Genomic DNA, 27,128 nt, shown 5'->3' with positions numbered 1-27,128 from the left:
GGGGCTTTAACAGAAAAAGTTTACTGAGCCTTGATTTTGTATTTGGTAGAGAGTCACTGAAATGGTTTCAGCAGAAGAATATAGTCAGATTAGAAAGTTACACACAGCTGACTGTGAAGAATGGATTTGAGAGGGAGAGGGTGAGGCCAGAGACAAGGTTAGGACACTGTTGCTGAAAGTTAAATGTGAGATGAAAAGGGCTGAATGCAGAACAGTAGAAATAGGGACAAAAAGTGGGGGAAGGGAAGTAGGGAGCAGAGAAGTGGGGCTGGTAGAGATAGAATGCATACTTGCACAGGTGTGTGTTTTAAGGAGCTAGAACACATTGATTGGATGTAGGGAGTAAGGGAGAACTTATTAGTAATACACTTTTAGCTATGATTACAAGGTAGGCAATGAAACCCATTTTAATTAAAAAAAAAAAAGAAAACAGAAACAGTTCTAGTGCATGTGATGTTTCCTTTAAGATACACTAAATGAGAGGTAGGTCTGTTGGAAATCTAAGAAGAAATACCTATTTGCCCTCAATACATTCTTTGCCACAAAGTATTTGCATCTTGGAAGCAAAGAAAGGGTTTAATAATTAGAAAGTCTTTAAATGCAGGTTGTAGTTCAACATAAAAAGTAGCCAGAGAAAAACCTTAGGGAATTTAAATTTATAAAGAATAATAGTAATCGATGTAGAAGGGTTCATGAGAATTATGAAACAAATAAGAAGAGGACAGTGTATAAAAGAGAAAAGGAGAAAAGCATTTCAAAATGGAACAAGTACTGATATTAAATACAGCAAAGAGCTCTAATAAAGTAAGGACTGAAAAAAAATAACTATGTTAGTCTCCGTAAAAGGAATTACTGGCCACTTTACTGAGAATGCGCTGAAAGAAGCTAGGCTGTAGCATATTAAGACTAAATGATGGGAAGCGGACTTGGTCCAATGGATAGCGTGTCTGCCTACCACATGGGTACCACATGGTTCAAACCCCGGGCTTCCTTGACCCATGTGGAGCTGGCCCATGTGCAGTGCTAATGCACGCAAGGAGTGCCCTGCCACGCAGGGGTGTCCCCTGCATAGGGGAGCCCCATGTGCAAGGAGTGTGCCCCGTAAGGAGAGCCACCCAGCATGAAAGAAAGTGCAGCCTGCCCAAGAATGGCACCACACACACAAAGAGGTGACACAACAAGATGACTCAACAGAAGAGAGACACTGATTCCCCCATGCCGCTGACAAGGATAGAAGCGGTCACAAAAGAACACAGAGCAAATGGACACAGAGCAGACAACTGGGGGGGAGGGGGAAGGGAAGGAGAGAGAAATAAATTTTTAAAAAAATTTTAAAATCTTAAAAAAAAAGACTAAATTAGAGAAAGTGGAACTGGTCAAGATAGAACAATAACTTGTATAATAAAAGAAAGGATACTATTAATGTAAGTTCAAATAAAGGCATTAGCTATTTTAAGGCAAATGGCAGAAGGACAAAAAAATATTTACTGAACTGAACCATGGATGAACATTCCTTTCTCAGAAGTAGAAGGTAATAAAGAAAAGTCCTAGAAATACAGTTAGATCCTGAGGTAAGGAGATGAACTATAATGGCGCCCAACACCACTTATTTGTGAACCAACTAATCCATAAGGTCCTTAAGCTGGGCTTAGGTACAACTTTCCCTGGTACTGTCCCTAACACTTCATCCTTCTCCCCAGGATATCCTTACTGGAGCATCCTTAGACCTTAAAGGACCATGAGTTCTAATAATGCCTCCAGCACCAACCAGGCACCCCTGTAAAAGAAGAACCTAACATTTCCCCTTTTAACTACATTCAGTTATATTATTTCAGTGCTATTAATTATATTCACAATGTTGTGCTACCATCACCACCCTCCATTGTCAAAACCTTTCCTACGCAATAGTAGAAAATATTTGGAAACCACATATCCAATAATATCTGAAATATATAAAGAAATCCTTCAACTTAACAAAAAGATAACCCAATTTAAAAAATGGCGCTTACTTTTAAGCACAGGTGGATGAACTCAGGTGTATATCTCCATTCCCTCCCCAAACCTCAAAAGAATTACACTGAAGGGATAAATGCATAAATGCGAAAGGAAGTAAACAATAAAGAAGAGAACACAGGACATAAGAAATGACTGATTTTTCTGAAGGGAAAAACCTGGATACTTCAGGGACATGCAAAAAAGTGAATAAGAAGTAAGCAATGTTGTATAATACGAAAGATTTGGAGAAAGGTTTAGAGGATGCTAACAACTTAGGAAGTTCAGGATGAGAAGTAGGGCTAAAATAAAGTGTACACACACACATACATATGTACATATAAATATGAAAGCAAGCGTATACATAATTCATTGTGCTAAGCAACTAGGCAACAACCCCTTCTCAACCATGTGCAAGGTAGAAACTAATGGAAAATGTAACCTGCAAGATTCTGGACAGGGAGACTCTAGTATTGCCTGGGGAGAGGGGTGAGGTGCCATAATGGAATCAAAATGATTGCATGATGTTGTACTTATTAAACCATGAGATTCCTAATTCCCTTCCTACATTTAGATAGAAAATGCTGCAGTCAAACACAATCAGGATCACTTACCCTCACTCCAATACCCTCTGCAAGAGAATTGTGCAGTCTTATGACTGATACCAACCTTTTAAAGTAAAGCTTCCAACATGAAAGAAACCAAAAACAAAGTAATAAAATATATTTTAAATCTACAATATCTGATAGTTTAATGAAGATATTGCATACACAAGTACAGCATGCTTTAAAAAGACTTTAATAAATTTAATTTTAAAAATTAAATTAAAATTTAATTAAAAATACAGCAAAACTTTTTTGAAAAAAAATCAAGAGAAAGCTTGGAAATAGAATTCTCCCAGAAAATAAAACTTATAATTAGAAAAAAAGATAAAATCATATCATCTTTAAGGGGCAACATCCAATTAACATTGCTTCTAAGAAAAGAAAGCATGGATGAAAAAGAAAATTATCAAAGACAAATGGATAATGTCTGTGAGTGAAAATACAGGTAACAAATTTTTGTTTTCCTTTAAAACTATGTTCACATATTGCTTTGTTAAAAATATTAATTGGATTTTTAAAACAAGCCATTATAAATCTTATCATAAACTATAGAATTGTGTGGGAGACAGTATAAACTACAATGTAAACTTTAATACATGCTTACTGCCAATGCTCCAAAATGTGCTCATCAATTACAATGAATATACCTCACTAATGAAGGATGTTGTTAATGTGGGGAAATGTGGGAGGTGTGGTGAGTGGGGCAAATGGGAACCCCCTATTTTTTTTATGTGACATTTGTTTAATATAAATCTTTTTTAAGAAAATAGAATGAATAAATTTTTTAAAAAGTCATTAGGATTACCAATTAGCGCATTATACCAAAATTGGAGAAAAATCCATGAATTTGTGAAAAGTCAAAATGAACAGTTCTTTAAACTGGCAATTCTGAGCAATCTCAGAGATTTGGAAGCAGAAGCAGTAAAAAAATGGACAGAGGAGACTAGCCAAGCTGAAGGGTGTAGGTAGAACTGAATTTCAAAAGAGGTAAGCAGTTCCTGGGGCCGACAAGAATGCTTAGGGATAAAACAGGAATACAAATAAAGTGGAGAAAGGGCTCATGAACCAGAACCGGGAATAGACCAAGGTTGATGAACAAGCATAACAGAAAGGGTCAAAGAAATACATATATAAATAGGGCCAAACCACAAAAACGTAATTATAGAATTGACATTACTTTCAATGTATACACTAAATGAAATTCTGCTAATTTCTGCTAATAAATTCTGCTAATTCTGCTAATAAATTCTGTAATAAGAATATTACATTGGAAAATAAGGTAAACTATATAAGTTACTAAAAACCTCTTTCAATAGTGGCCATTATAATAAATATGGGCCTATATTTAAGAAAAAATTAACTAATCAAATGGAGATTAAGAAAAAGATGACAGTTATTGTCTGTAGAGATAATAGAGGAGGAAAAATTAATAACTGGTACTTTTTAACTTCATGCTTACAGTGGAAGACAGACTATCCTAAGCCTAAACATGTTTTATCTCCTTTAAGTTAGTAATAAAATTTGGGGTACTTTCTAGAAAGATGCAATGTTTATTTGCTACAGGAGAGTATAATGAGAGACAGCAGGGCTGGGAAGAACATGTCATTTTAGACATGAGTCTCTTTAGGCTTGTTTTACTCTTACTGAATTCTGAAAATTTTATGTAAGTAAAAAGTATCTATTTACTCTTTAAACTAGGCCTTCTCATGGTTTTTACATTATTACACATGCCAAAAGTACCCATGTTACTCTCTGAATTTATCTGATTTCCTGACTGAACCTTATGCATAGAAAATATAAATGTGAAAGAATTCAAACAAAAGGGATGAAGGCCAACAAGACAGAATGAATTTACATGATATGTTATTGCATTGCAAAATTTGTTATTTATCTTCATTTCTTTTGGATTTCATACTTAAAAAAATAAAATAAGAAGCTCCATTAATTGAGCATCAAAAAACCAAATAATCTGACATATTATATATATCTTACTGAAAGAGACAAATAAGTGAAAATTAAATTTTGAAAGATGTGTCATTTTCTAAAGTATAGTACAGTATTTTTAATGACATACTTCAAAGTCTAAATAGAGTTTACCAAATAACTCTTTGAAATAAGGTAAAATATTGAGCAAAAATAACAGGAAGAAAATAATTGAAATTTTCAGATTCCCTAAATAACAGGGATTAATTAATTTTTATTAGAACAGTTGTAGGTTTACAGAAAAATCATAAAGTACACCTTAACTCCATGCCTGGTATGAGGGGAAGCTGGGCAGACTGAAAATCACAGTGCTGGTGGAGACCAGCTTCTTTCCATCCAGATCCTATGGCAGCTCTAGCCTAGGCCCCAGTGCCACCTCCAGCAGGGAAGAAGCTGCAGGGTCCTGCATGAGTCTCCCTAGGAAATTACCGACCAAGCTACAAAGGATGGTGATGATTCTACTCTGGCAGCACAGCTTGCCCCAGGAACTATTCTGTGGCTGGAATTGGAAGCTCCATTTCCCAGAAAAAGGGGAGGAGGAAATGGTTGGCTGCTGATTTCAGCTACTGATTGGTAGACTCAGCTGGAAACAGCTGGGGTGTGAATCAGCCCAAGTAAGGAGGCGGCCAGTAGCTACCATTCTGACTCTGCCCCCAGCCTGAGGGGAAGCCTGGCAGATTGAAACTTTCAGTGACAGCAGGAGCCATTTTCTTTCAGCAGATCATCCTGCAGCCCTGGCCTAGGCTTCAGCCCCACCTCTGGCAGGGAGAAGGACGAGGAGCCCTGCACCAGCCTATCCAGGTAACTGCAGGTAACTTTGGCTGGCATAGACTGAAAATCAGAAGTCTACCAGGGCAACCACGGTCATCTTGGAACAGCACTGCATAGACTGCTGCCACACCTGCAGCTCCACCCCTGACACAGGCAGGGGAGGAAGGGGCATGAAGCTTCATCAGTTACTCTGGGCAGCTACAATCTAGGCCTGCACTTTGATTATTCCACACAGCTGTGACCCCTAGCAAAGGAGAAAGTTGAAAGAAGCTTCATTGGTCCCTAGTGCAATGAGGGCAGCTTTAGCCTCCACAGCTTATAGCACCAACTACATGTTTGGCTTGTACTGCACAACCAGCAAGGGATGATAGGAAGCCCTAAACTCAAAAGAAAAACTGCACCCAGAAAAAATACTCTAGAAAGCCAGATGTGAAGACACCAACAAAAAATTACAATCCACACCAAGAAACAGAAGGCTATAGTCCAGTTAAATAACAAGATAAGCCTCCAGATGACATAAAGGAGTTGAGAAAACTAATCATAGATGTTCAAACAAATCTCCGTAATAAATTCAATGAGATGTTAAAGAGATTAAGGATAATAAGATGACATTGGATGAGCACAAAGAATTTGAAAGCATACATGGAAAAACAGCAGATCTTATGGGAATGAAAGGTGCAATAAATGAAATTTAAAAAATATTTGAATCATATAATAGCAAATTTGAGGAGGCAGAAGAAAGGATTGGTGAGCTTGAAGAAATGGGCTTTGAAAGTGAACATACAAAAGAACAGATGAAGAAAAGAATGGGAAAAATTGAACAAGATCTCAGGGAACTAAATGACAGCAAAAGGCATGCAAACATACATGTCATGGGTGTCCCAGAAGGAGAAGAATAGCGAAAAGGGGCAGAAGGAATATTTGAAGAAATAATGGTAGAAAATTTTCCAACCCTAATAAAGGACATAGATATCCCTGTTCAAGAAGCACAATGTACTCCCATCCAAAAAAATCCAAATAGACCAACTCTGAGACACATATTTATCAGAATGTCAAAGGCCAAAGACAAAGAGAAAATTCTGAAAGCAGCAAGAGAAAGGCAATGCATCACATATAAGGGATGTCCAATAAGATTAAGTGCTGATTTCTCACCAGAAACCATGGAGGCAAGGAAGCAGTGGTCTGATATATTTAAAATACTACAAGAGAAAAACTTCCAGCAAAGAATCTTATATCCAGGAAGACCATTTTTCAAAAATGAGCGCAAAGTTAGAATATTCACAGATAAACAGAAACAGAGAATTTCTAAGCAAGAGCCCAGATATTCAAGAAATACTAAACGGTGTGCTAGAGCCTGAAAAGAAAAGACAGGAGAAAGGGGCCTGGAAGAGAGTCTAGAAATGAAGATTATTTCAATAAAAGTAACTGAAAGTGTCAAAAGAGTGGTGAAAATAAAATATGACAGATAAAACTGAAATAGTCAGGAATAAACTTAACCAATGATGTGACACACCTGTAGTCAGAAAACTGCAACTCAGTGTTAAAACAAATCAAAAAAGCCCTAAATAACTGGAAGAACATTCCATGCTCATGGATTGGAAGACTAAATATCATTAAAATATCAATTCTACTCAAATTCATATACAGATTTAATGCAATCCCAATAAAAATTCCACCAGCATTAAAGAAAAAATTGGAAACACAATGACTAAATTTATTTGTAAGGGTAGGAGTACTTAATAGACAGAAAGATCATAAAAAGGAAAAGTGAACCCTCATCTCCAGACTTTAAATCATAATACCTACCTATAGTGGTAAAAACAGCATGGTACTAGTCTAAAGACACACACAATAGACCAATGGAACCAAACTGATGGTTCAGAAACAGACCCTCACAGGTATGGTCAAGTGATTTTTGACTAGCCTGTCAAACTCACATAGCTCAGGCAGAAAAATCCATTCAACAAATGGTGCTGAAAGAATTGGATATCCATAGCTGAAAGAAGGAAAGAGGACTCCTACCTCACACCTTATACAAAAATTAACTCAAAATGGATCAAAAAATTAAAAATAAAAGCAAGAATCATAAAACTTTTACAATAAATTATTGGAAAATATCTTCAAGACCTGGTGGTAGGTTGTGGATTCTTAAAGGAGGTAAGAGGAGGACTGAGTGGACTACTGATGTTCAATGTATGTAGAAGTTTTATTTAGCTTTACTGTAAAAGTGTGGAAATGTACAGAGTGGATGGTAACACACAGTAACAGCTAGTTTATAAATGGGGATGTGACTGAAAATGGTAGTCTAGGTATGTAAATGTCAATTGACAGAATACTAGAGAATAATCTAGGAACTGGATAGCACAGTAAACCAAGAGGTGGATGAGAATTGTGGTTGATGGTACAGATGGAAGAGTGTCCTTTCTGAGACAGAGCAAATGTATATCACTACTGTAGGTGCTGGGAATGTGGAGAAGCATGAGAAAAATACAGCTGGACTGACCCTAGACTGTGGTGAGTAGTAATAATATAATATTCTTGCATCTATGCAAAAGATGTGTTGATACTGAGGCAGTATGGAAAATGTGAGCCAAACGTACACTATGGACACGGCAATAATCAGATGATATTATTTTATCTGCAGCAAATGACACACCACATTGTGGTGGCTTGATGGAGAGGTATTGTTTGGGAATTCTGCACATGTGTATGATTGTTTTATAAGTTTACAACTTCTGTTATAAAAAATATATTTAAAAAATAATAATAAGGTGGGTTGGGGGAAAAACACACCAAATGTAAGATAAGGACTATGATTAGTGTAAGATTTTGAGAATATTCTTTCATAATTTCTAACAAATATCTCATGACAATGCAAGGTGTTGGTGGAGGGTTGATTTATGGGACTCCTGTACGATGTTATGCATGTTTGTTTTGTAAGTTCACAACTTTTACTATACACTTAATTGTATATGTATGTTCATATATAAATGATATAAAGATAATAATAGGATTGGTTGGGGGAAAATACTTTGGTTAGTAGTAATATTTTGACAATGCTCTTTAATCATTAGTTAAAAATGTTTAAGAACAATGCAAGTTATTAGTGGCAGGGTGAGTTATAAGAGTCCTGTATGATGTTATATATGTTTGTTTTGTAGGTTCATAACTATTATTATATGCTTATTGTTTATGTATGTTTATGTATAAGTGATATACTTCAAAAAATTTTTAAAAATTAAAATTAAAAAATAACTATTTAAATCTTCCTTTATGAATGAAATGCATGTTCCTAAAGTAGCAAAAATTTTATTCAGAGCTACAATCATTCCATAATTCTGGAAAAGAACAGTGTGAGGAAAGTCATAGTAAGGGGAAAAGCGCAGAAAACTATTTGGTTGGAGAGTTAGATTATATATTAGGTTAGAAAATGGAAAATAAGATTGCAGAAACCAAGCCACAGGAGTCTTCCATGACAGGTGTTCAAGACATTGTACCTTTCTCAATAAACCAAAAGGGAACCACTGGAAGGTTTTAAATGAAACGTTTTACGTGGATTATGCAGAAAATAAATGTGGAGGCAATTTTTACATATGTACATTCTAGTGAGAAACAAATGACATCTTCTTAAAAAGGTGGGTACAAACTTATTTTAAGTCGGAAATATGGGCGGACTTGACCCAGTGGTTAGGGCGTTCGTCTACCACATGGGAGGTCCGCAGTTCAAACCCTGGGCCTCCTTGACCCATGTGCAGCTTGCCCATGCGCAGTGCTGATGTGCACAAGGAGTGCCCTGCCACACAGGGGTGTCCCCTACATAGGGGAGCCCCACACGCAAGGAGTGCGCCCCGTAAGGAGAGCCGCCCAGAGTGAAAGAAAGTGCAGCCTGCCTAAGAATGGCACCGCACACACAGAGCTGACACAACTAGATGATGCAACCAAAAAGAAATACAGATTCCCGTGCCGCTGACAACAACAGAAGCAGACAAAGACGATGCAGCAAATAGACATAGAGAACAGACAACTGGGGGGGGGGGAGGGGAGATAAATAAATATAAATAAATCTTTAAAAAAAAAAAAGTCGGAAATATGAGGAGATTTAGTCCTGCCTTATCATTACTATAACTGCTTATTAGTTTTATTTTTATGAATGAAAATGGGCAAGAGGTTGGACAATATTCAGACATGCTCTCCTGACTAAGATTTAACATTACCTTCCCTGACACCTTCTCAGCTACAAAAGAAGTCTTAGTGTTAATCAAATACTAGGAGATGTACATTGGAAACACATTTGGGCCACAAAATTAATGACTCTTGGGATGCAACTGTTTGGTAGACTGGAACTTGTATATTGTGCCAAGTGGTTGGACTGGTGTGAGGGCAGAGCAATTTCTTCATTCTTTCTATTCAATCTTCATGTTAGATCAGGGAAGAAAAACATTACTGTGGGTTTTACCCAAGTACAGGTAAAGAACTCCAAGAGATGACCTATTTAAATATTTTTATGGAGTGATTTTCTAGTCTATAATTTGGTACCTTGGTTGTCAACTACAGCCTTTGGAACATACCTAAACACAAAGGCTAACTGTTAATTCAAAGACTAACTTAAATTCAAAGGCTATACACAGAGAGGCTGTGTATACATATAACCCCTTCATTGCCTCCTTCACTTCATCATCATACTTATGTGGCAATCACTGTTCTAAGGACTTAATATATAGTAATTTATTAGATCTTCAGAATAACCCTTTTAGGTCAGTTTTATTATTATACTCTTCCCTTTCATCCTTTCTACAGCCTGGAGCATTAAATAACTTTCCCAAGGCCACACAAGTTAGTTAATGTCAGAATTAGGGGTGGAACCCAGATAGTCAGGTTCCAGAAGTTACCCTCTTAGGCACATACCGCCTATGACTGTTATGTGTTTGAAGATTATATGTCCATTTAAAAAATGTGTTAGGGAGAGAATAAATCATAATTTCTAATAAATAGGCACACAATAAATCTGAGAGAATTAATGCGAAACTATTATTTTTAAAGCATTGTTTCCTGATGAAGAATTTCTTAAACTCCAAAAAGTATATAACTGACAGTATTCAGAGTCTACTGAAATCAGGAACACACATTAGGAATCCTTTTCATTTAATATAAACATTTCTTAGACTTAGAAAAACATCTTTAAACTGGACAAGCCAGGCATCTACAGAACAAAAGATTTTCAAAATCCCTCATTGCTAATCTATGAAATTAAATATAAACAAACAAAACAGAGTTACTAATAAACCATATAAACCACTTTCTCTTTTAAAACAAAATATTGTGTCAATAATTCAAGATAAAGATACCAAGGGAAAAATATGGTTGAGGGGAAGGAAGGGAAAACTACCAGGATGCTATTATTCAGCTCTATATTTAGACTTAACAAGAGCTATCAATCTTCCTTTTTCATGAACACTAAATTGTGAAGAAAAAAAGAAAAAGAAAAAGAAAAAGAAAAATACAGATCAGTCTTTATAACCACAAGCTAGAAGAACTTCAAATCCTGAAAACCTGAAGTGACAATATGAAGCTTCTGTAACTCTCTAAAGGACTGCATGCATTTTATTCTTAGTCTTTTTCCTTTGCTTTTAATCATTTTGCTCTATGGCCATCTGCCAAGCACTGATGGAGTGGTACAGTCCAGGTGCTGGCCTTTGAGAGGCAAAGGTGACAAACATACTTTAATCTCTAAATCTGTCCAAATAATTCATTTTTTTTCCATAAGGCTTATGTTCAAGAGCAGTACTGCCACTGCAGAATATTGAAGGATAAAAAGAAAATAAGTCCAGAACTTTATGTTTTTGCATGGTTCAACATTTTCTTCACTTTGAAGTAGGTTCTTTCTAAACAAAATATGCTTTGTGCCAGTGATTATCTTTTTATACCCAGACCAAAAACAAAATAGTATCATTTGACATATTACTATACTAGTTGTAATTTGATTAGAGAAATGTTTATTTATTTAATGAAAATTTATCATGTGGCTACTATGTTTCAATACTATTTTAAGCAACAAAGATTTGATAATCCTAAACAGGCCAGAAAATATTAATGACTCCAGTGGAAAGGAGAAACAAATATATGATGATCACCTTTAGGTGCAAGTAGTGTGATGATGGGAATAAACATTATGCTTTGTAAGTGGGGGCACATTTTAGCAGGGTGTCAGAATGGTCTCTCTGATTAGGTGGTATTTTAATTAATCACTAAAAGATAAGAAGGAGCCAGTCTAGGCGAAGGGCTCTTCTTACAGAATGAACAGAAAGTACAAAGTCAATAAAGAACAAAAAACAGTCCAAGAACAGAGAGAAAACAAGTGTAGACTATCAGTACATGAGCCTAGAGAGAAGAGCAAGGAGAAGTGAGGAGGAAAGAGGTTATTTTGCCCATAATGAGGTTAAATTCCAAATTGGGAAGCCACTGAATGCCTTTAAGCAGTGAAATTGAATTATCTGATTTACATTTTTTTAAGATCTTAAAGGTTGCTTTGTGGAGAATGGTTTGGAGGAAGGCTAGGGCAGATATAAGGAGAAAAAAATTGGAGGACATTGCAGCATAGGCAGAAGAGGATTCTGACCGGTGGTAGGATGGTATCTGTGGATATGGAGAGGAGCCAACTAATGCAGATCAATTTTGAGTTTGAAATGATAGAACTTGCTCATAAACTGGGTGGAAGAATTAAAGGCAATCAAAGAATAGTTTGCAAGATGATTATTTTCAATGGAGTCATTTCTGTCATGCCGCAGTCAAAATACAAAAGCTCAGCATCATATTACTTGAAAAAGAAATGTTCCAAATGAAACATATCTCTAATTATGTATGCAGAAAAGGCATCCGTTTCTGCTCTTTGAAATAAATTTTAGCAAAAAAATTGCACAATTTCTAAAAGACAAAAGGAAAGAACTATTTAGTTCAGCAGTTTAAAACACAAACCTAGACCTCAAGTGATTAAGGAAAATAATTTATTTCAAAAAAAACATGAAAGCAAACTCTTAAGTATACAGAAATTATAATGACAAATGTTAAAAAATAACATTATTTTTAGTCTCCAGAAAGCTTATGAATTTTATTTAGAAAAGCTTTAGGAAGAAAAATGTTGTATTTAAAGTTCACTATTTCAACCTTGTACAAGTCAAGTGGTCTGAAAGGGGTGAAGATCACCTACCATTTAAAAGAAATATTCCCAAAACCCTGTAAAGTGACTTTTAAGTAAATTAATTGCCTTGCTATTCAATTATTTTAATCATTAGTACAGTCAATTCACAGATTATCCAGGTACTTTTTCCCTCCTCCTAATCAAATTGCTATCTACTACTTAAGGATTAAACAGTGATAGGAGCAGAAAGAAAAGGAAAACAACTCTGAAAAATTTGCTTTTTATTATTGATTAGGCTGTGGGGGGCCATTAAATTTCAACCAATTGTTGAAAAACCCAAAAACATCTAAATTCAAAGGATAAAAATGCTCTGCCATCCTAGTGTCTCCTGGCCTTCATACCTTGATGCAGGCCAAAGTGTTATAATAACAATTATAACATAAGCAGGTAAAATTCTGCCTTGTGCCGAGTGTGACAGTTAGGCTATTGTGTCAACTCAGCCAGGTAATTGTGCCCAGTTGTTTGGTCAAGCAAGCACTGGACTAACTGTAATACAAGGGCATTTATCGACTTTAGTCACCATTGACTTTACTGCAGTGGTAAATCATAGCTGATTACAATTACATCAAGGAGATTGCCATCAGCAATGAGTGGCGCTTTATTCAATCAGTTGAATGCCTTAAAAGGGGAAATGACTCCAGCATCGAGTAAGAATTTCCCAGCTCATCTTTGGACAGCCAACGACTCCCAGAACTTTTCAAGAAAGTTCACTGGACTTTCATCGGAGCCCCTGGTTTGCAGCTTACCTGCAGAACCTGGACTTGTGCATACCAACAGTCACGTGAGAGACTCATAAAATCACATACTATTGACAGATATCTCTTGTTGATTCTGTTTCCCTAGAGAACCCTGACTAATACACAGAGCTACCCTATTTTTCAAATGAAAACTAGCATAATATCAACTTCCTTGAGAATTTTTATGATTACTATCATTTCATTTAAAGTACCTAGAACAATGTTTTACACATAGCAGATGTTCACTAAAGGAGAACCATGATTTTCTGGAAAATCTAATAAAGTATTGTTTATTTGAATATAATTCTGCTTTTAAATTAGATGTTTTTGGGGAAACAAAAACATTTATACTGAAATCATCACTTCAAATGCACAACTGTCTGGATCAACATCCTAAAGTCAGTTTTTCACCCTATTGTTCCTTTGATATAGTAATAAAGCTGGATTATATACAGTACCTAAGGAATTAATACTGTAATTCTGAGTATAACTCTCAACACCCACCATCAATTACTATGTAATCTCTCCTACACTCTGTGGCAGAAAGCATGTCTCATTCTATTTTCCTGCCTAGATTTTTTCAAAAGGATTTGAATGTATATAACATGAGTATGCAGTACATGACTCACTCATTATGACTTCCCAATGTTTACCGCATGCCTGTTAACACAAATGTTCACCATGACTCTGCTCAAATACTTTCCCAAACCTAGAATATGTTTTTAAATTAAACTGATTGCCATCATTCTTTCTGAAACTATGATTGAACTTATTTTTTCTTACTTAAGAAAAATACACACAATCAAAACAACCTGAACTACTTGATTTCACTTAGTATTCTATAGAATGTAAACAGTTCTTCCTACATGCTCACATTTACCTGTATTATCTCTTATGTTGGGTTGAATATCCCTAAAAGAAGGGCTGGGTTTCACATTTCTTTGGAATAATCCTTAAAACCTGCATCAGGACTGGTTAGCTCTAAGGTAGGCATGAGTGAATTCTACTGAGCATTTGTTCAATATTCCAGCCCAGTGGCAAATCTCTGCTGCAGTGTATGAAATAATACCTGTCTCTATTTTGAGATATTAAATCCTCAAAAATATTTCTTTATTGTAAGATCAAATCTAACATCTTAAAGGGAAAAATTGATCTAAATTTAAAACTAATTGTTTTGATAATAGAATAAAGCTTTATCAGGTAACAAAATCTAAAAGAAGCAGAAAAGATACCTTCAAGCAGTTTTTTCTCTGAAGAGAGTTTAGAAGCAGCAGAAATAGCTTGATACAAGAAGTCACAGAGGAACGTGGACTGGGTGGATTCTTGACTTAATCCAACCTCAGAATGAATGTCATGTTGTGGGAAATCTAGAAAAATTTAAGAAACAATAAATATGAAATCTAAAATTCAAAAAATTTTCCCTTCACCTATAAGTTTGAAGACAACTCTTTCAACTTTACCACAAAATAGAGGTAGTTACTATACTTTGCAAAAAATTCCAAATAAGAACTTAAGTCATTTTGTGGTATTATCATCCATTTGTAAGATTACAGAAACACAAAAGATTTATTTTCTAAATATTTCCTTGAAATTAGATAAAAAATAAATTAGTCTCAGGATTCTTCTATCTTTTTGGTAATTAATTTTTCTTCATTCTAATGTTTTTTCTTATTTGAGAAATAAATAATTTGTGCTTCAGTCCTTTTAGGAATATATCAAAAAAGATCAAGATGATACAGAGACAGTTACTAACCTGAGAATTTGTTATGGTAGAGAAATTCCATTTGCAGACTCTGCCCAGCTTTCTTGGCCAGCAGATAGGGGGTGCTGTGCATGGGGTCTCCGGTTGCACACATGACATCTGCTCCACTAAACAGCAATGCCATTGTCTCCAGGACATCCGGTTTCACTACAGCAGCACACAGAGCCTGGTCATTAAAAGAAAATACAGTTTTTAAGGAAGAAAATACAATTCTAACTATTAAAATGAGTAAGTCTGCCAATTCATTTATCTGATGGAATTTGTATTCCTATTTCTCTAAGAAACCTAATAACTACATCCCAAATTAGGCAATGTACATTGACACGAAAGGCCTGTTTTGTATGGATTTAAATAATAACCTATGAACTCCATGTCTCAATTCATTGTTTCATTGATCTGACGTTCCCATCCTTCCAGTCCACCATTATTACTTTGGAAGGCATTTTTATGCTTACGTACTAACTATGACAATGGCTGACAGGAAATTGAAAACTTTCAAATGTAATATTGAAATATATACTAAACGTTTTGTTGTATGAATGTCAGTTATTATTGTTTTGGGTACTGTATGTATTCCTGAAGGACATGTCCTTAAATTTAATCTGTTTCTGTGGGAGTAAACTCATTTTAAGTAGGACTTTCTAATGAGGTTACTTCAGTTAAGGTATGTCCCAACTCAATGAAGATGGGCCTTAATCCTATTATTGTAGTCCTTTGTAAGAGAATGAAATTCAGACACAGAGGGAGAAAGCCACAGAGGTAACACTCAGAAACTGAAATCAATGGAACCCGGAAGAGAAGGGAGAGGTCAGGAGAGGCCACCATGTGCACTGCCTTATGACAAAAGAGCTAAGGACCAAGGATCAATGAAAGCCAATCCCATAACACCAGTATTAGGGAAGAAAGCAGCACCTTCAGGAAGCCTTGATTTGGAATTTTTCTTAGCCTCAAAACCATGAGCAAATAAACTTAAACTGTTTAAAATGAACCACCTCATGGTATTTGCTTGAGCAGCCAAGGAAACTAAAACAGTAATGTGTGAGTTTGTGTGTATTTTTCCCCTATCTAATTGTGATCTATAGAATCTTTACATTATTGTTGTACTTTGGGCATTTGGAAAGTGGATGTAAGTAAATTCAAGACTAATTCTTTTTTCAGGGGAGGGGTGTGGGTGGCAAGGAGGAAAAGCAAGTAAAAGGTATAAAACAACTTTACTTACATTATGGTATATAGCATCCTTATACAAACAGTAGGATCTGCTGGAATCTGACACTTTTTAAAAATTTTGTATGTCTTAAAGTAAGCTACCTTTACATCTCTTCTCACCCTCTTTCATCCCACTTCATGCAAGTCCCTTTAATGCATGAAGCCTTGCTTTAATGGCTTCTCAATGCTTCCAAATCCTGTGATTTTGGTACCCTTTAGCATTGGACTCAGTACTTTAACTCCTTCCAGTCATGGTGCACCTAAGTAGATCACTGGTTAAATCTGCCTTTTCTGATGTAGTCTCAGAACAACTGCCATCAACTGCCCCCAAGGCAGCTCAGCATGTATCGCCCAGAGGAATTGAGACACATTCTTACACAGTTCCAGCCCTAGAGGGTCAACTGTTAAAAATAAAATGACATTTTTCTACCATGGTCTAGCTGACCTCTAGAATCCCCTTTAACATAGAAGCACTTAACACTGAATTCTTGTACCTGACTGTACCTAACAGGTAATCTTGGGTGTATCCCTTCTCCTCCTTGGGTCTTAGTTTTTTCTCATCTGCAAAATAAGTTTGTTGGATAAGATTTTGGGTAACATCCCTTCTATTCTAATAGACTCTGAGCTCCAAATTTAATGATATGTATTTCTTTTTATTCTCTGTTTTATCACCCTTATTCTTTTCCTTCATAGCATGCTCTATTTGCTGTTGTATATTTACTGGAGTGTCTAGAATTTTATGGTTGGTCTCCCTTACTTGGCCGTCACTCCCGTGAATGAAAGCAGCACATCTATTTTTTCCTACAATTGTATCCCCAGCACCTAAACAAAAAAGGACTCAAGAACAGATAGATGCACAATACTCAAAAAAAGTATATTTTTTTGTAAAAATTCATCACCAACACTAAGAGGGCCATTTTCAATAAGCCAGATGTGAAGGTAAGTCCCAATGAGTAGATGTCCCTAAAATATTCTTAGAAGGAATACAATTGCTAGAACTAAATCTAAAACTTACCTAAACTTACAGATCTGTGTGGTGTGGCACACAGGACTTCATTTGCAGACATCACTATTTACCCAATGACAAGATTCCCTTCACCATCAGAGAGAGAAGCAATTGGGGAAACATATGCCATGGTTCTCCAGCCTCACCAATTACCTCTCCAAATCCACAGCTTATTATATTTATACACTTATTTATGGGTCTCTGGTTCACAGAATTAGATTAACCATAATCCTTGGTTTATAATATCCTCCTATCAGTCCTCCATACCTGGTACATTTGGTCAATTATTTTAATAATGTGATTAGCACCTATGAAAACACCACCCAAAACAAAATTAAGTATATTAACAATAATGATTCCCACCACTCTATCTCATCTCCCTGGCTCTTAGATCACTTTCCTGCATTCTGCAATCATTGTGTGCCATTGCATTAAAATAAACTGCTTGGGAAACAGACGTGGCTCAACCAATTGGGCTCCCATCTACCATACAGGAGGTCTAGGGTTCAATGCTCAGGGTCTCCTGGAGTACTGGTCCCCCTGTGTGGAAATGCTTCCCAGCACAGAAAAGCTGTCCCATGTAGGAGTGCTGGCTGACATTGAGAGCTGGTGCAGCAAGATGACGCAACAAGAGACACAGAGGAGAGAAAATAAGAAGACGTAGCAGAAAAGGGAGCTGAAGTGGAGAAAGAGAGTGATCACCTCTCCCACTCCAGAAGGTGCCAGGATCGGTTCCCGGAGCTGCCTAGTGAGAATACAAGCAGACACAGAAGGAACACACAGTGAATGGACACAGAGAGTAGACAATGAAGGGAATGAGGGGGGAGAAATAAATCTTTCAAAAAAATAAAATAAATTGTTGATCTCATTTTATTAATACCACAGATATACAAAGAAGTAAAACTCAATTTAGAAAAGAGACATAAATCCATTTTCTATAACTCACAATTTCTAGACAAGTATAGAAAATGATCTTTATTTATTTATATCCCAAAATGTTCAGTATAATGTTACTTGCCAGGGGATCCTTATCCAATAAGCATTACCACTAAAAAAATAAGAAAGAACAGAGAACCATGAAAAAAATACATCCTCTAAGCATAAAAAAAAAGATATGTGAAAGTATGTGCTATAAATATCTATATAAGAAGAGCCTCCTAAAAAAAACACAGGAGATTGAAGCAGCAATAGAGAAAAAGAAAAGGGGGGGGGGCACTTAATAAAGCACTGCCAAAATTTTAAAGACAGAATGAGCTGCATAGACTAGATGCTGGAATCACTAAAGCAAAAGCAAATGAAACTTCAAATTACCAGCTCTACGGAAATCGAAGTTTGTAACAATATATTGAGTACCTTATACCAATTTTGATGAGACCAACTAAGCAATGTAAAAGCCGAGGTTATGTTCAGAATCTTGACCTTAAAATAGGGAAAGTTGCCAAAGTTTTTAAATAATGGGCCTATGTCTAGGTTAGCTTGAAACTGCAGTTATGGGGGAGAAGTTTAACCTTTGTTAATACTACTAGATCCTTAAGGGAAATGACAGGGAAAACACTGGTATAAGCTTTCAAAAATAAATAAAATTAAATTAAGCAATAATTTTATCAAATAGTATACTTTTTTTCACTTCTTACTAAGAATGCTGGCACATATTTTAAAAGATATTAAAATCCAAATTGTGTTTTAGTGAATACCTTATTTAATTCTTCTTTGGTGAGAGACGCCAGAAGGGTTTTCCTGAATCTTCCTTCTTTGTACTTATGAGTAATAAAGATTTTCCTCTTTTCTACTGGCGAGTCCATGTGTAATTCTTCATCTTTTTGAAGATTACCAGCCCAAAAATCATTTGCTCTTTTGTTTCCAATGACAATAAAAAGCTGAATTGTCCAAAAATCATAAAGCAAAGCAGTTTATAAAATGTATTTGGATATGCAAAAACCTAACATTACAATTGAAAACATAACAGTATAAAATACAGAAAAACTCATAAAAGATCCAACTCTTTCAGGAAGTAGAAGTGCGAAAGAAAACACAACCAACCCAAACTGCAGTAAAACATTTTTATTATTTTTGAAGCTCTCATTGTGATAGATTTATTTAAAATGGTTGACTACATGGGATAACACAGTAAATAACACAGCATGGCCAAGAAAGAGAATTGTGACTTTTTCGAAATGTTTTCTCGCAATAATATTTAAACAAAACAAAACAAAAACATTTTATCCACACTGGGTAAAAGAGGAAATAAATTCTAGCTTAAAAACAAAAACAAAACAAAAGCCTGTCAATTCTTTAAAAGTAGCCATTGCTATTATAGCTTCCTGTACTTTCCACTTCTAAAATAACTGTCTCATTTAGGAAACATTCTGAAAGAGTTGCTACTATTAAACAGGCTATAATCCATTTTTTACAATGTGGTGAGGACTTTATCAAAGAACTGGTAAAGAATTTCATGTGGGCCCAATGCATGCCTCCTACCCCAAATCATACCAAACACCACCATAGTTTAATCAGACTTACCTCAATGAGTTCATTGCTCCAAATACTGGCATCCATTTTCAGACTTCTAACTTTGGAATCTTTTGGTCCTAAAGATCTATGTTGACCTAAAGTTAAAAACAATTACATTTCTATTTTAATTTGTTTGTAAATTTATTTTATTTTTTAAAAAATATGTGTATGCACATGTATGCATTTGTGTGTATGTATATCTTTTTAACCTAAAACACATCTACATTCCTAAATCCCAATAATACTAAAAGTAGTGGTTGTTATTATACAGAAATCATGACTACATGAAGATAGCAGCAATCATCTTCATCATGATCCTGCATTTGTATAAACGTCACCTTTTGAAATACTTTTTTTTCCCTCATTTGATAACTAACTAGAATAGTAGATCACTGAAATTCTTCTATAATGCATCTGGTTAAATTATACATATGTGGATATACTTATTTTTCTACTATTAAAATAATGTACAACTCTAACAAAGTATACGTAAAGTCTCATGTGGAATGTAATTCATCTGGAAGAAAAAGGTAAGAGTCTAGAATTCTATTATCCTAGATTTGATCCTGCTATAAAACTCATCTTCGTGATTACTAGGCATTCAGGCATATGTCAAATGCTTTCTAAGCTGTGAGAAAAACAAGAGTAAACAAGACATTATCCTTGATCTTAAAGGGCCCTTTTGCTTTATGAACAATGAAAGCTCATTCCTCTCCATATATGTGTTCCTTTTCTCCCTTTTTGCAGGTGAAAACTACTCAGAGCCCAAGCCCTAGAATTCCCAGGAAAGGAAGTTGCAGAGGATTGCATTTTTAAAGACTACCCAAAGGCAATATTGAAGGGAAACAAATGTAGAAACAAGTAGGAAGAAGTGAAAGGGACTGCTAGAAGTAGCCTAGGCAAAAAATGATGAGAATCTGAGATGAGGAAACAGGAGGAGAAAAACAACCAAGAGGAAAGATTTGGAGATGCTGAGAAGGTTCTAATGGGATGTGGGCTTTAAGGAAAGAGAAGTTTCACGAAGGTCTACCAGGTCTTTGGCATGAGTGCAAAGTAAGTAGCATTGCTTCTAATCTATATTGGAAACATATGAGGGTACACAGTTTTGTAAGGGGCTGGGCAGCATTGGGAGCTCCATTTTTGACATGTTGTTTTTAACGTATCTTTGGCAAATTCAAGTAGAGATTCCAGAAGGGTAGTCAAAGTAACTACGTGAATTTGATGTTTAACAGAAAGAGAGTCATCTGTTCAAAAATAAGTGTTGAATTCAAGTAATTAAATAATACATAGAGGATAAAGTGAATGGGAGCTGAGGATGTAATCCAAGGAAACACATAGACTTCAGGAGTAGGCAGAGGAAAAGTAACTTGAAAAATAAGATCAGAATGGCAAGAACATTGAGTACTAAGAGAAAATGGTGACCATGGTTAGTATCAATGTTTCAATATTTGTACATTAATCGTGACAAATGTACCATCCACATGTAAAACATTAACAATTGGGGATTAGTAGGGATCTAGGCCCCCTCTCAATTAGAGAAAGAGTGGATATCACCATCCCAAAATCCTCAGGATTGGAGGGGTGAACAATGGACTAGAGTGGACTTACTGGTATTCTACTATAGACTTATTGTGATTCTAGAAATGAAAGAATTTTTGTCATTGACATGGAGGCAGCGGCCACTGGAGGTTCTGAGGGGAGGGAAAAAGACAGGTGTGGTATAAGGACATTTTCAGGACAATTCCTAAATGACACTGCAACAGCAGATACAGGCCATTATAAATATCTTATCATAATTCACTACAAAATTGTTTGGGAAAGTATAAACTACAATGTAAGATATAATCCATGCTTAGTGGCAATGCTCCAAAATGTGTTCATCAATTGTAATAAATGTATCACACTAATGAACTATGTTGTTAATGTGGGGAAATGTAGGAGGGGTAGGGAGTGGGGCATATTTGAATCCCCAATATTTTTTATGTAACATTTATGTAATCTAAGTATCTGTAAAAATTAAAATTAAAAAGTATATTTAAAAAAAAAAAAGGGGGGGGAAGCGGCTGTGGTTCAATCAGTTGGGCTCCCATCTACGATATGCAAGGACCTGGGTTTGCATCCCAGGACCTACTTGTGAAGGCAGGTTCACCCACAAGCTGCGGAGAGCTGCTGGCTGCAAGCACCGTGGAGTGCCGCCCAGCCCTCAAGCACCATGGAGAGCCGATTCAGCAAGGTGACACAAAAAAAAGGGAAACAAGCAAAAAAAAACCACAGAAGAACGTATAGCAAATGGACACAGAGCAGACAGCAAGCAAGCCACAAGGGGGAGGGGGGGAGAAGAAATAAATTTTAAAAAGAAAAAGTATTTAAAAAAAAAGAGAGAGAAAATGGTATCCTGGAAGTGGGAAGTGGGATGTCACAGAAAGACAGATTGGTTAAGGGCATCAAATGCTAAAGAGAAGTCATAAACATAATTGACTACATAGAATTTGATAGGTAAAAGACACTGGTAAATATGGTTGAAAAGATTTTTACTGGCATAGAGAACAAAGAAGGGTGATTATAAAATTTTAAAGAAAAACTGGGAAGTTAAATGAAGAAAATACATGCAAATCACTATTCTTGAAAGTATCTTGTCTATGAAAGTCAACAGAGACAGACTTTGACACATACAAGGAAATGGAAAGTTTTCAAAAAGTTTGCTGGTGTTTGGTTAATGGGACTTATACAAGTTTATATGCTGAAACAAACCAAATCATGGTTGAATACTTACAAAAGGGAGTGAATAAGTGATAGGGTGAGGATCCTGAGAAGGAGGAGAGAAAGCAAGCATAGGTAAAAAGAACAGCATTGGAAGCATAAGGGTATCTCACCCAGTGAGAGGAGGAGAAAAGGAAGGGGAAAAAAATAAAAACAAAAAATGCAGATAACTTAGTAAATACAGTAGAAGGTGATTAGTTGATGGCTTTTTGTTGCTGTTATCAAAAGTGTTATTTATCTGGTAAGGAAACCGACCTTATAAGTATACTGAGAAATGTAGAACACTGCTTGAAAAAAGTATCAAGTTTAAAATAATTATTTGACCCCACTACTCACTGTCTTTGCTCTACCAGAGTTAAATGCCTCTCTTGTGTATTCTCTCATCGATCCCTATACTCATCTCTAGTTTTGCATTTATCATATATTCAACTGCAATTACCAGTTATCTATTTGTGGAGGAAAGGCCATGTCTTTTTCATATTTTTAATCTCCATGACAAGCACTGTATTTGGTGAATGTTTTGGGGGTGGGAGTAGGGCGTGAGAAGTGGGAGGAATGCTGGAAAACTGAAGTAAAGTTTAGTTTATGGCTGACCTTCTCCAAGACCACCATGATCAAATCCCTAAGATGGAGTCCATTTCCTTCCACTCACCTGGACAACATTCTCAGCTCCCAAATACACTGAGATATCAGGCAGGTACAAGGAATGAGTCAAAACAAGAAAATAACTCATAGTACTGGTTATTTTCATAATCTTCAATACTCTTGTAAAATGCTTCTAAATAAAAACCCTGATTGTAAGCGATTCTGGATCTGGTATACAAAGTCTGTAGCTGAGAATAACCCTAATATGCAAAACATGTCTTACAAAATAATAGGGGGAAATGGACAAATCTTACTGCAAAGATGCAAGTTTATCCAGGTGCTTTCAGGAACAAACTCACCTAAAATCTAAAAATTTCAGCCTTGTCTTTTAAAAATCCATACATGGACTATTAGGCACAAAATGTAATTAAATGCTTAAAAATCAATTTTTACATCTAAGTCATGCATAAGAGAATTTAGAATTGTAAGATATTTCTGAATTTGATTTACATGTAATAAGCTTCTTCTGGTTTTATTTTTCACAACTATTAGCTGTGACATACCACATATGACAATAAAGAACATTCAGTGCCAATCTGCCACCCAGCAGTGATAAGCATAACTTATTGCTAATTACCGGCACACTTCTTACAGATGACAACACAGAGATTGATGGATGCCCAGTCAGGATCCGGGGCACTACAATCTGCACAACTCCTGTTGGATTCATTGAACCAAATCTTCTCAGCTACTTCATAATCAGAGAGAGTTTCTGCTATCGATTGCTGCACAGCTTCAATCCACTCTTGTTTCTCTTTTTCAGACTCGGCTGTAAAACTGAAACAATTAACATTTCTGCATTACCAATCTCCCTTGTAAAGGCCAATTAAGTAGTATGTTCCGTTTGCATATTCATTTTCCTCACAAATTAAATAGCAGATAAAAACTATGCCTTCCAGGCAGTTCTGGATTGTCCTTTCTGTTAAAAATCATCTAATTTAACAAGTCTATTTTTTCCTTTTAATTTTCCACATTACTTATGACATATTAAAAATCTCAAACTAAAATTAACATTTGCATTTTTCTGACCAGGATATTAAAATTGCCTTGTTAGGTCCAAAGCTCAAATAAGAGGCAATATTTCTCCTAAGCAGTGCTTATATAATCAATACGAGACTGGCCAAGAACTATTGGAATATTTTGCCAAGCAAGTATTCCATGATAACCTGAAATGAAATAATCAAAACACCCACCAAAAATTGTGATTTTTTTCCCCAGACTTAAATATAGACTCTTATATTTTTTAATTAGAAGAACATCCAAATGGCTTTAGGAAACTAAAAACTCAAAAAAGTTTTAAGTGATTACCATGCTAATAAATTTCTAACTTATTTTTAGTCAAGTTCTGATTTACTCAAATTCTTAGTGTTTAAAGGATGCCTGAGTAAAGGGAGAAAATATTAAACATTAGTTCTATTATTCAAGTATATACTGAGTATTTACACTGTGACAGGTAATGAGCTACTCACTGTGTCAATGATACACAAAATGAACAAGCACATTAAAATTTTCTGTTCTAAAGATGAAAATCCATTGAATTTTGAATGGAAATAACAGATGACTAATGTATTCTAAATAATCCACAAAAATAATGAACTACATGAATTACATTTTTTTCTGAAGCAACTATGATTCTATCATCCCTATAATACTGATAAATTTCTTCATGATTCTGATTCTACATAAAGAGAATGATAGCCAATATTAACATTTTGAGTTGAGGCTAGAATATGCATATGTGAAAATTAAGTTTACTGTTCTTTATGCAATCGTTTCTTTCACAGTCTTGATCCAGTGAACATATTCTGACAGGTAAAATGAGCAACAGATTTGGTAGTATTTTTGAAATTGCTAAATAATTGTTAGTCTTTCCAAGGTCTATAACAATTGCCTCTGATTAGCACACTAGCTCACAGTGTGTTGACTATTTGGGACAAATGAATTAATGTGGCTTAATTCAACAGATAGTGACTTATGCCTATTCTGTATACTGAAGTTATAGAGTCATCATAGATTATTAAAACATAGCAAGTACTTTAAGTTTTCTGTTTCATTGTCATAATGAAGTAATTATGGGAATACCATAACGAAATATATAATTAAATGCTAAAACACAAGGATCAGTAAGTGCTGTGAGATCCATAAATTTAGCATCATTTGGGGCTGGAGTTCCATTCAGGAAATCATTATGTAAGAATTATAATTAGGGATTGATCCTAAAAGAAGGATTGAATTTGATTAGGCAAAAAGATGGCAAATAATAATACAGTTTAAAGATAACAAAATATGTTACTTTTATTCTTCCTTTGAAATAAGGGAGAATTTAGCACATGTCTGTTGGTAAAAAATTAATATATTCACTAATTCTACTAAGAAAAAGGGGGATAAGAAACATCTCAAATCTCATAAAATAAATAGTATGGCAGTTGTATGATTATTCAAGTTAATTTTACAAGATTCTAAAAAATATATTGGCTAATAAATTAGACAAAATGGAAATATAATAAGATAATTTTAATAAGTGTCCTATAAGAGAAAAAATCACTATTAACACTGTAAAGGTCAATCATCCAAGGCCTCCTATAGTAGTACAAACCACAAAATGTTTTAAAATTGCTTACCTAAAACTCCTATAGGGAGTGATTATTTCAAAAGATTGTTTCACAGTTCGATCCACCTGCTTTACATTTGCTACATTCATAGGGATTATGGTAATACCAAGTCCACTCTTATAATCCTAGTTTTGGAGAAAAACATAAATATATATATATGTATGTGTGTGTGTATATATATATCTATAAAGAAACAAACAAATGGATTTGAAAGTTCAGTAATATTTTTCTAGTAAGTGCTACTAAATTTTTACTATATATAGAGAGAGAGAAAATTAAAAGAGAATTAAACAATTCATTAAAAATGAATTACAAATAGGTTATTTCAGGTAGTCACTTTCAATATAAGATAACATTGTTTTATTTTAAATATAATGCACAAAACCTGAATATTGGCCCATGTGAAATAAATGATTGTCTATGTAAAAATGGTATTAAATGATCCTCAAAATATATCAACTGGAAAAAGGAAGGTGCAGAAAATTGTCTGTTGATAGGTTGCCATTTGTTTAAAGAGGAAAAGAATATATTCGAACATAAACACACACATATCCACAACTTCATATTTGATTAAACTTGCAGAGACTGTATTTGAAAGAATAACAATAAATTGTTATTAGCTACCTCCAGGAAGTAAAACTGGATGAATGGCAAAAGAGTGCAAGAAGCACATGGTTCAAATACACTTCTCTCTCCTGCTACAGATCACTCATGTGCAAAATGGGGATAATAATAGTAGGCCCTATTGCATAGTTTGGTGAGGATTAAATAAGTTAATATATTAAAAATCTTTAGAAGGTCTGAGATGCAGTAAGTGCTATAAAATACTAGTCAGATACTATTATTATTTATACTTATACCTTTTTTAAAATTTTATACCTTTTGAACCTGAAACCAAGTGAATGCATTACCTATTAAAATTTTAATTACAAGTAATAAATGTTTAAAAAATAGCTAGCACCAAAAAAGATTAAAAAAAATAACTATCAGTCATAAGTAAATTTTAAAAATACCAAAAAACTGGAATTAAATGTGAATGTTAAATTTTCAAGAAAACTGAGAATAAATTACCCATTAATCACAAGCTGATCATGAGCAGCTCTCTTCTCATTTAGAAAAGCAGACAGAAGTCAGTAATGAGCCAAACTTTTTAAAATGCTACAAATTGGATTAAAAAATGCAGAAATTCATTGGCTATAATGATACTATTATAGAAAGTATAAAACTAAGATCAGATTCTGGAGTAAGAAATAGTTTACATTTAATTTGTTATAGAATTTACAGTCTCAAAAAGCAGGACTTGCAGAAAGTGGCCACGAATGTTGCTGAGGGTAGGCAGAGAG

The 27,128-nt window shown here is 35.0% G+C and overlaps 1 protein-coding gene across 13 annotated transcripts in view; it reads right to left on the bottom strand.

Moving 5' to 3' along the window:
• Positions 1 to 27,128, bottom strand: part of ARAP2 (ArfGAP with RhoGAP domain, ankyrin repeat and PH domain 2) — a 226,810-nt gene that overhangs the window by 94,214 nt on the left and 105,468 nt on the right. For all 13 annotated transcript variants that reach the window (XR_011649522.1, XR_011649516.1, XM_058299917.1 and 10 more), the window contains 6 exons: positions 25,795 to 25,910; positions 23,751 to 23,950; positions 19,778 to 19,863; positions 18,952 to 19,134; positions 15,037 to 15,211; positions 14,516 to 14,650 (listed from right to left, as the gene is read on the bottom strand). Coding sequence is in view for 11 of the 13 variants with exons in the window: in XM_058299917.1 (XP_058155900.1) it covers positions 14,516 to 14,650; positions 15,037 to 15,211; positions 18,952 to 19,134; positions 19,778 to 19,863; positions 23,751 to 23,950; positions 25,795 to 25,910 (895 nt within the window). In the remaining 2 variants the exon portion in view is untranslated. The remainder of the gene's footprint in view (positions 1 to 14,515; positions 14,651 to 15,036; positions 15,212 to 18,951; positions 19,135 to 19,777; positions 19,864 to 23,750; positions 23,951 to 25,794; positions 25,911 to 27,128) is intronic.

Source organism: Dasypus novemcinctus, chromosome 1 (assembly GCF_030445035.2).
Source record: "Dasypus novemcinctus isolate mDasNov1 chromosome 1, mDasNov1.1.hap2, whole genome shotgun sequence".
Taxonomy (NCBI): domain Eukaryota; kingdom Metazoa; phylum Chordata; class Mammalia; order Cingulata; family Dasypodidae; genus Dasypus; species Dasypus novemcinctus.
This window is presented reverse-complemented; position numbering and strand designations above follow the sequence as displayed.